At 34.7% G+C, this 10,589-nt stretch overlaps 2 protein-coding genes across 6 annotated transcripts in view; both read left to right on the plus strand.

Annotated features, from left to right (window-relative positions):
* Positions 1–1,444, plus strand: part of nup58 (nucleoporin 58) — an 11,932-nt gene extending 10,488 nt beyond the window's left edge. For 2 of the 3 annotated variants that reach the window (XM_016453938.1, XM_016453939.1), the window contains one exon: positions 1,159–1,444. In XM_016453938.1, coding sequence (XP_016309424.1) covers positions 1,159–1,328 — 170 coding nt within the window. In that variant the 3' untranslated portion in view covers positions 1,329–1,444. Of the gene's footprint in view, positions 1–753; positions 850–1,158 lie in introns of all 3 variants that reach the window. The other variant, XM_016453937.1, reaches the window with a different exon arrangement.
* Positions 1,445–5,122: 3,678 nt separating this feature from the next.
* LOC107663708 (probable palmitoyltransferase ZDHHC20) overlaps positions 5,123–10,589 on the plus strand; it is a 10,216-nt gene continuing 4,749 nt past the window's right edge. Inside the window, exons 1-10 of one of the 3 annotated variants that reach the window (XM_016454013.1) lie at positions 5,123–5,293; positions 5,901–5,927; positions 6,655–6,749; positions 6,994–7,114; positions 7,664–7,733; positions 7,874–7,906; positions 8,005–8,125; positions 9,016–9,051; positions 9,239–9,371; positions 10,193–10,319. In XM_016454013.1, the coding sequence (XP_016309499.1) occupies positions 5,176–5,293; positions 5,901–5,927; positions 6,655–6,749; positions 6,994–7,114; positions 7,664–7,733; positions 7,874–7,906; positions 8,005–8,125; positions 9,016–9,051; positions 9,239–9,371; positions 10,193–10,319 (881 nt within the window). In that variant the 5' untranslated portion in view covers positions 5,123–5,175. Of the gene's footprint in view, positions 5,294–5,597; positions 5,780–5,900; positions 5,928–6,654; positions 6,750–6,993; positions 7,115–7,663; positions 7,734–7,873; positions 7,907–8,004; positions 8,126–9,015; positions 9,052–9,238; positions 9,372–10,192; positions 10,320–10,589 lie in introns of those variants that run through there. The other 2 variants (XM_016454015.1, XM_016454014.1) reach the window with 2 other exon arrangements.

Here is a 10,589-nt window from a genome sequence, read left to right on the forward strand (position 1 = left end):
ATGAGATTGGACTGTTGACAATGTATATTTTCAGTATATATATATATATATATATATATATATATATAATTACAAATGTGTATCTCGATTTGGACTTTCTTATCAGAATTGCGAGTTAACCCTTTAATTAATTTTTAAAACGTTAATTTTTTTCTTAGAATTGAGTTTATATCTCATTATTACTTTTTTCTCACAATTCAAAAAGTCAAACATGTAAGATAAATAGTTGCAATTACCTTTTTTATTTATTTATTATTTAAGTGAGACTGACCAGTTAACAATTTGTATTCATTGATTAATTCACAAATTACTAGAGTGGCAAATCATCTTAAATGTTGGTCTTTTCCTCATTTTATTTGAATTTGAACTTTTTGGTGTTTTTTCCGTGCTTTATAAAATGTTGTATAGCAAAAAGACAGAAAAAAAATTAATACAGGGAATGGAATGATGCCATGTTTTAGTTTTTGAGTGAACAATTGCTGTAAATTTAAGATATGGTGCAATCAGTACTCTTATTGTTCTTTGTTTTAATAATGCAAAGATGTTTTTTTTTTATTGGTTAGGTTGTATATTGAACTTGTATTTTTCACATTTCCCTAACTATATTTTTCCTTCATCAGTTTTTCCTAGTTAATCTCAAATGTAACTCATCACTCATTCCTGTCCTCCATTCCCCCGCCCTGTGACTAAGAGTTTATCTCTGGAATATATGTAGTCGCAACACCTAAATGCCCCCCATCTGTGTCTCGGCAGCATTTGGTAGCGGCCCTGGGTTTGGGGGCGTGGCAACAGGAGGTTTGTCGTTCGGGTTTTCCTCTAGCAAGCCATCTGGAGGGAGCCTGAGCGCAGGTGTGTTTGTTAGCACCCTCCTCCATCTTACCCGCTTTCATCAACGCTAACCATTACTAACAGCTCCTCCTTAATTATAATTATAATTAATTATTATTAATTATAATAATCCTTTCCCCCAGAATGCATCAACATCATGCTGCTTAAGGGCAAGCACTGCATATCAGAGAGCTTGAAATGTAAAATTTGCATAGTTTATTTGTTAACAGCTGTTGTGTGACTTGCTTAAATGTTTTTTTTTTTGTAGCAGTAAAGGTTGAGAAAACCTAAAATATTTACTGCTCACATTTTAAAATCTTTGTTTCTCAGGGTTTGGGACATCTAACACCTCTGGCTTTAACTTCAGTAACCCTGGAATTAATGCATCAGCTGGGTTGACCTTTGGAGTTTCCAACACACAAACTCCTGGATTTGGGACAGGAGGGCCACTGCTACAGCTCAAAAAGCCACCAGCGGGAAATAAGAGGGGCAAGAGATAGAACAGCAAGTTGATATAGGGGTAAAGGGAAGTGTCACGAGGTAAAGATGATGTGTGTCTCAGATCTTTATTTTTTTATATATATATATATATATATATATATATATACATGTGTGTATATGTATATATCTGTGTGTATGTATGTATGTATGTATGTATGTGTGTGTGTATGTGTACATATATATTTTCCCTGTTGGACACCATTAAAGGATTTTTGAGATTCTGTTTGGTTCTCCCCTTTACCCTTGTGACTATGCTGTGCTCTTTGGTTTATCATTGTCCAAATTGAGTAAGATCTAATGGAGCATATTTTGTGATGCACAGAATACCCGTGAAGGGATTTCAATGTAGATGCTCTCAGTATTGAAGATACTCTTGAACTAAGTTTACCTGTGTCTTAGTGGCTTTATTTTAAACCACATGCTCTGTGATTGTAAATGTGTCATCCCATCCCATTAAGATGATCTATGTTATTGGTTTCCTGGTTACTTGTACCAAATAGATGTCAACCTGTATAAGAACGTTCAATTTGTATACCCCATTTTTGTTTCTGTCTGTTTTTGTTACCAAATAGTGAAAAAAATTTCTATACTTAAGCAGACTTTGTGCAAACAAGTATTTTTCGACTTGAAAACTGTTATTAAAAGAGGCGATAATGATGTCTTGAGTCACTTTTTATTTTTTTACTGAAATATTTACTTGTTTTTTTTATGACAGATGGACTTCATAATTAAAGAAAAATTTTTTATTTTCACCAGGCAAGTAACCTAATATTAACTGAGCCATTGATTCGCCAGTAGACTGACGCCTATCGCAAACCGTTTTAGCATTTAAAAGTTTGTTTTGACTATCCATAAATATAATTTAAGATAGGAACAATTGTATTTTGACGAGTCATAATTATAATTCGACTAGTCACAATGACAATTAGAGATATCTGCAATTATAATTGCACTAGTAAGAAATCGGATTAGAGATATCTCTAAATACTTTATGACTTGTCAAAACTCTATTTAAGATATCTGTTATGACGTCATAGATATCTTCAATAGGGCGTCACACATATGCAAAGGTAATTAGAGATATCTCTAATTCAGTTTCGACTAGTCACAATTATATTTCAAGATATCTGAATTGTACCTGTTCCTAGTCGAATCCGCTGTTGTGTGACGTGAGAATAAATTTACTCAGCTCCTCCCAGAGCCCCTCCCCGACTAATGTTTAGTGCTAACTGCTAACAACAGTGGTCTGCTTTTGTTGTCACGGAGAGAAAGCTACTGGATAAATGACTAAATAATTAAATTATTATTAAATAATATCTGGATGCAGCCATATGTGGTAAAAGGCATCCAGCGTGCATGTATGTATAGCGCTGTGATTTTAATTGAGTCATGTTGCAAAACGGACCAAATGCAGTGTAATGTTCAATAAAGGCAGAAAACCACAAACTGCTCGTCTGAATTTATTATATATTTAGACATAATGAAGAACAATGGAATTATACAACAAAAACATGAAAAATAGTACAAATAAATGCATGACGGACAAGAACGATGCTTCATAATCATGCAGTCAAAAAAAGTAAAGGCTGATTTGAAAAATATTACAATTTAATAAAAGCTTAATTAGCATTGATTACATTTAATTAGTAGGTTACATTACGTTGTGTATGGATTCAGGTTTACTTGTGTCGTTAAAAAATAAAAGTAATTTGCAGCCTTTTAACTTCGGACTTTTTTTTCTCAGAATTGCGAGATATAAACAATGCGAGTTATAAACTTTGTAACTCACAATTCTTTGCATTGTGTTTAGCTATATCTTGCAATTCTGAGAAAAAAAAAGTCAGAATTGTGAGATAAAAAGTCGCTATTTATTTATTTATTTATTTAGTGGAGGAAACGAGCTTCCATAGGAAATAGATCACAAGGTGGGAGTTTTGCATTTTATTATAGCAAGAGATCCATGATGATGTTATTCTGCTTAATGATGAGTGCCAATGTATTCTTTTAACATTATATCAAATGTTGACATGAGACCTATACAAATCCTTAGCTACTGATTTTACATGTGTTAGTTTGTAAATAAAGGCTAACACAATTTAATCCACAGCACACATGTCTCAACATTACGATACAGAATAGGAAAAAAGCCTATCTGAGTCATCTCTGTATAGCCTACCACTTTTACACATGCTCCAGCTAAATTTTTATTTCCATACTTTTGAATTACTTCTGTATAAAACAGTTAAAATGACCCAAAGACGCAGGACCTTTATTATACAACTCTTGAAAATATTTTCCAATGGAAGTCAATGGAACAAAACGACTAGTCGTAATAGCATTGTAGATATCTCGAATGTATATTATGACTAGTCAAAATAACATTGTAGATATCTTCAATGCATATAATGACTAGTCATAATCACATTGTAGATATCTTAATTCCAATTACGACGAGTCAAAATTGCAGAATAGATATCTGGAATTGGAATTTTGACTAGTCAAAACTAAATTATGACTAGTACAGCAAGGAGTATTTAATGCTAAAACGGCTTGCCATATGGGACACTCCCATAGGCTTCCATAGGAACTGAGGAATGCGGAAGTAAATGGAGTGGCCAATAGTTCCAAACAACACCACGCTGTCAATATGTTTGAATGGGTTTAAGTAGGATAGACAGCAGTTTCACTATATTTGCAGCAATTTCTAGTTATTATTAACACATCATGTGCATTGATTGTGTATTGACAACTACGCTACGTTTTACATTCGCATTTTATTCTGGGGAGTGATGAAGAGACAGCATTAATATTTTTTCTAATATGCTTATTTATATTACAATTAGTGTAGTATTTAAGGTTAAAATAGAGAAAATGTTTTTAAATTCCAGTGCAAAGAGGCAAATTAGAGGCGTTTGGTAGCCAGAAAAATTATATTCCTATGTAATGCCATGGTTTAACCACTAGATGCCCGTATGGCTGTTTAATAAATATAGCCTACATTTAGCTCTACTCTAGTTACTGTAAAGAGTTTTACCGGTCATACTACCTTATTTATTTATTTAATGTTTTGCATTGTATATTTAGACATAATCAAACACTCAATGTTTATAAGTTTTGCTTTTTTTAATGTTGAATTTAAAAAGATTAATTACATCCCAGTATTATTTTATGCCATTTATGTAAGTAGACAATATAAATATATGTTAAAAAGGCCAGTAAATACGGAATTTAACCCAATAAAAAATTTGTAAAAACCGTTTAAAAAACACAAGTCAACTGCACTCAGGGAAAACCTTTTTTGTATTCCTTTATTGGGCAGTCTTCACTGAAACTCATTCAACTTCCTACAGGGAGAGAAAGATTGCAGATAGACTAAAAACTTTAAAATATGACAACTAGCATCTGGTTATGATCGCTATTAAGGTGTTTCTCACGTTATCTAACTGCAAATATAGCATAACTGCCTATTATCTAAAACTAAACATTAACTATAACGCGTTTCATAAAATACAACTACTGGCCAGATTTCCGAGACGTAAACTAATGCGTTAAAATGCCCAAAACTGCTGTAATTTCCTCAACTTTTTGGCGAGTGCGCTTGAGAAGCACTGAAATGAATGGGCTTCAATAATACTGGAACTATTGGCCGCTCCATGACACGCTTTACTTCCGCATTCCTCAGTTCCTATGGAAACCTATGGGAGTGGCGCAACTCTGTTTCTCAACGGCTCTGGGCGGGGCTAAGGCGGAGCCGAACAGGCGGGGTTGGTGGTGGGGCACGGATGGGATGGACAGATCACATCCCTCCCTTCCCTTCCCGTCTTTTGCAGTCAAGGAAGGAGAAAGATGGCGCCTACACATGTACTGAGATGCTGTCAGAGGGGTCTGGCGTGGATACCGGTGATATTTATTGCCTTAGTGGTGTGCTGGTCGTATTATGCATACGTGGTGGAGCTGTGTCTGTGTAAGTGCGCTTTTATTCATACCTAAAGGGCGCGCGCCTACCGGAAGTCACTGAACTAAAACATCAATGAATGGTTTGTTTACATGAGCTGGCTAATTCGCTTATTAATTTTAAACTGAAAACAGAACAAGGATTATGGTTTTGGAGCACATATTGTGCTTTACACCATATTCAAGATTAGGAAGTGTTTATAAGCTTGGTAGTGCCAACTGTATTCGTTTATTTTACAGTTAATCATTTTAATGTAAATGAATATTTATATTTTGCCATACAGCATTATATTATTATAAAATATTTTTTACAGGTTTACAGTAGGAAACCCTTTAAATGTGGTTCTTCCTCTTTAGAAATAAGAAATCAGATTGTTGAGAGTTTCTCAGAGAAATAATAGCACAAATTGTATTTTCAATATGGAAAAGATGCTTATATGTTTATAAGCAAACATGTTCACAAAGTCAAGCCTCAGGTCGTCTGTCACGTGTCTAGGTAAAGTGTATTTCATATTTCAGCAGTGTTCATAGAAGTAGAAGTGTGATAAAGCAGATGTGCCATGAGTCATATCTGCTAAACAGTTTCTTTTCACTTTCTGTTTTTATATTATCTGCAGTTACTATTCCCAGTACTATTGAAAAAGGTGAGTAAACTTTCACTTCACTTTTTTAAGGAGAAAGCCAAGTAAGGGACAATGTGCAGTCATTGTTGCATCACCTTTAAGGTGTTTATGAACTAACTGTATATAATCCAGTTTGTTCCGCATTAATTTACAAAAAAAAAAAAACACATAAAAATGTACATTTATGCATTTGCCAGATGCTTTTATCTAAAGCAGTTTACATTGAATTCTAGGTACACATTAAATGAAGTAATTAATTTAAATGAATAAATAATACATTTATTAATAAATAATAAATAAATGCACAGGTAATATTGATTTGAGTTGAGATTATTTTATTATATAATAAAAAATAATGTGTGGAATGATACAAGAGACATAAATTGGGACTGACCAATCAGACCAAAACTGACCAATCAGAATTACTTATTTCAAAGACCCTTGTAGAAATCTTCTTAAATTCACAAACCAAATAACCATTCAATGTATTATAGCAAGGAAAATCATTCATTTAATTTCTATATGTTTATAAAGGTACAGAGTCACTTTGGCACAACTGTCAGGCTATTACAGGTTTATTTGGTCCGTGCTTGTGCTGACTGTGGCCTTCCAGCACAGTCAAACTGCATCAGCAATCACAAACGCCTTTAGAGTGACTGATTTATACTCGGACTGTTTCTGGCAGGCTTTTCTCTGCGGGCTCATGCAGTCTTGTTGTTAATGACTGTATTCTCTCTGTTCTGTGCAGTTATCTACCTGACTGTGTTTCATGTGTCGTTCATCATGTTTGTGTGGTCGTACTGGAAAGCCATCTTTACAAGACCAGCAACCCCTTCCAAAGAGGTACAGCGGGTATAAAACAAACAGTTTTATTTGTTTTTTACATGCAGCCCATGGTAACATGCCACATAGATGATATGCATATTAACATGTTAATCCAGGCATTATGAATAAATGCACACAATATTTATTTGTTTCCTTGGAGTGAGTGTTTTTATACGTATCATTTTACACGCTATTGTTGTCAAAATGGAACATGCTGCTGATTTGTCATACAGTGAGCTGATTGTTTTGTATTGTGTGTCAGTTCTGTCTACCCAAATCTGAGAAAGAGCAGTATGAGAAGGAACAGCGTCCAGAAACTCAGCAGGAGATCCTGAAGCGAGTGGCCACCAGTCTCCCCCTCTACACCCGCACCGGGGCAGGAGGTTAGAGACTGACTCAAACACAGAATATGTAATAAGAAATTACCCACAAGATTGTACCTCAAGGGCCTAAGTACCAGATGTAAGCAGACACAGGTTTAGACTTTTTATTGAGTAAGATGTGTTTTAAACTTTCAACAATTCAGTTATTTAATTGCCAAAAGTTTTTGAAAATTGTTTTTGGTTTAGCTGGTAAACAGCGTCATAGGCAGCCAAGGTGACCACCCTAATTATGAAGTTCTGTGTAAATAATCTATATTTAAACATTGATTTATTTATGAAACTCTTTAAAAAATTAAATTTTAAAATATCAAATGATCTTGTATAGTCTATTGTAAACTTGTAAAAACATATTTGAATAGAATATATTATTATTATTACTAATTTATTATTGTTTTTACTATTATCTATTTATTCTTATTTTACTATTACAGATTTATTTATTTTTATTGTTTGCAATTTATTATTACCTTTATTGTTGTATATCTGAACCTGGATTTTGCCATAAAAATAGGCATAGAAACTGGTATGATTTTTTTCCTCATCTTTTAGCTATCCGGTACTGTGACCGATGCCAGGTCATCAAGCCAGACAGATGTCATCATTGTTCTGCATGTGACATGTAAGTTACTGTAGTGTCTCATGAATAGTTCTTATGACATTTTGCTTTCATGTTTCATTTGTGTCATTTTAACTACTACCATATTTTGTTGGTCTTTCTTGAATGCCATCAAACACATTGCTTGTTCTTGTTACTGACAGGTGTGTACTAAAGATGGATCATCACTGTCCATGGTGAGTGAGATGCAGGTTGTTGGCACTGAAATTTAATTTGTTAAAAACAAATTGATTAACACCCTGCTAACGTCTCTCTTTCCCTCCATCTTCCACAGGGTGAATAACTGTGTGGGTTTCTCCAACTACAAGTATTTCATCCTGTTCCTGACTTACTCGCTTGTATACTGCTTATTCATCGCAGCGTCTGTCCTTCAATACTTCATAAAGTTCTGGACAGTGAGTAGATCCCTCACCTTTCATCATACTCATTTGTGTACATTTCTTCCATGTACATAAACATTTTCACTGCCATGGTGCATCTTATGAAGGTAGGACATAGATATGCATTTTCAGCAGGTTCCTGTCTACATTTCCTAATTGTGCGTCATGCATCAGTTTATGTCCATATACCTGGCTTCACTTGTCCACTCTGCCACCCTCATACATGCTGTCCTTTCCATTTCATCTGTTCGTTTCACTTATGCTGCCATTCAAAAGTCAGTAAGATTTTTTAAACAAAATTAATACTTTTATTCAGCAATGATGCAATAAATTGAGCAAAAGTGACAGTAGAAGCATTTATAATGTTACAAATGATTTCTATTTAAAATACATGCTGTTCTTTTTAGCTTTATATTCATCAAAGAAAATCCTGGAAAAAATGTATAATGTTTTTTTTCCACAAGAATATTAAGCAGCACAACTGTAAAAATGAGAAATGCTTCTTGAGCTTCTTCAGCATGTTAGAATGATTTCTGAAGGATCATGTGACACTGAAGACTGGAGTAATGGCTGCTGAAAATTCAGCTTTGTCATCACAGGAATATATTACATTTTAAAATATATTCAAATAGAACACGGTTATAATACATTTTAATTATATTTCACAATATTACTGGTTTTACTTTTTTTTTATCAAATAAATGCAGCCTTGAGCAAAAGAGGCTTCTTTCAAAACATTTAAAAAATCTTACCTACCCCAAACTTTTGAACAGTAGTGTATGTGTTTTGACAAGCACTTGTTTGCTGTTGTAATCCCTTCTTGCCTGCGTCTCTCTGCGGCCAAAGCTTTTGCTCTCCCGCTGTGCTCTTCCTGTGTCTAACAGTCTGTCTCTGTTTGCACTAAGCTTTGCCGGAGGAAATCGGCAGAGAATTGTCCAAAGGTAATCCCTCAGTGTTTAGTAAATGTGTCAGTGTTAGCGCAGTGAGTTACGTTGACTGTTTTTTGTCGTTTTAACCCTGTGACCCTAACGTACCTGTCAAGTTGTGTCAGAGTGACCTGTTGCCCGTGTCTTGCTCGTTGTTGATCTTTGTCTCACAGCTCTCCTTTCTCTCTCTCCCCTCTCTCAGAATGACCTGCCAGAGTCTCATGCCAAATTCCATGTCTTGTTTCTCTTTTTTGTGGCGGCCATGTTCTGCATCAGCATTCTTTCACTCTTCACCTACCACTTGTGGCTTGTGGGAAAAAACAGGTCCACCATAGGTAACACACCTGACCATACTCCCTTCTCTGTATCTTTGTATACATGTACTGTATAGATAAGTTCATGTTTCTAACAAAGATGCCATGCCTGTAGACTGTAGAGCTTGCTCACAACTGTTACCATAGCAACAACAGTAGACGTACTGTGCACAAGCTAAACCTTGTTCAGATTTATTTTGGAAAACTGGTCGTTCAAATTTCCTTGTGTTGACCAGATCAGTCAAGCAGTGTTTGAAGAAATTCCCTGCTTGTTTTCCCATCAGGCCCTGTAATTTTATTTTGAAAAGGCATAAATTCACTCAGTCAGCTTCAGGCACAAAAGCTCAATGATTTCATGTTCTGGTTTGCCATGCATCTACACTACCGTTCAAAAGTTTGGGGTCAGACTCAGTAAAAACTATTTTTTTAATGGTTTTGAAAGAAGTCTCCTATGCTCACTGATTTATTTGGTCAAAAATACTGTAAAAAATATTGTGTAATATTGTGAAATATTATTCTTGTTTAAAATACCTATTTTCTGTTTGAATATACAGGTGCATCTCAATAAATTAGAATGTCGTGGAAAAGTTCATTTATTTCAGTAATTCAACTCAAATCGTGAAACTCGTGCATTAAATAAATTCAGTGCACACAGACTGAAGTAGTTTAAGTCTTTGGTTCTTTTAATTGTGATGATTTTGGCTCACATTTAACAAAAACCCATTACTGAAATAAATTAACTTTTCCATGACATTCTAATTTAAAAAAAACCTACTGACCCTAAACTTTTGAAAGGTAGTGTATGCATTTCAACCCTCTTCTGTGGTGTTCTTTATGTTCAGAAGCGTTCAGAGCCCCGGTCTTCAGAAATGGCCCTGATAAAAATGGATTTTCCCTGGGCTTCAGCAAGAACATTGCTCAGGTGTTTGGGGACCAGAAGAAGTACTGGCTACTTCCTGTCTTTACCAGGTGAATCTGAATATTAACTTGTTTTTATTAGTGATGCTTGCTAAGGCAGTATTTTGCTTCATACTTAAGGTTGATGGTTTTGAAAACCCAAAGTATTACAATTTGGTGCTTTTTTTTTTTACACTGCAGTGCAATCAAATAGTGACACAAACTATCAGTAATTATTTTTAAAGGGGTCATATGATGCTACATGCACTTTTACAAGTTGTTTGAACTGAAATGTGTGTTGGCAGTGTGTGTACACAACCACCCTAAAATGATAAAAATCCA

The sequence above is a fragment of the Sinocyclocheilus anshuiensis genome, unplaced genomic scaffold (assembly GCF_001515605.1).
Source record: "Sinocyclocheilus anshuiensis isolate Anshui unplaced genomic scaffold, SAMN03320099.WGS_v1.1 scaffold928, whole genome shotgun sequence".
In the NCBI taxonomy this organism is placed as follows: Eukaryota; Metazoa; Chordata; class Actinopteri; order Cypriniformes; family Cyprinidae; genus Sinocyclocheilus; species Sinocyclocheilus anshuiensis.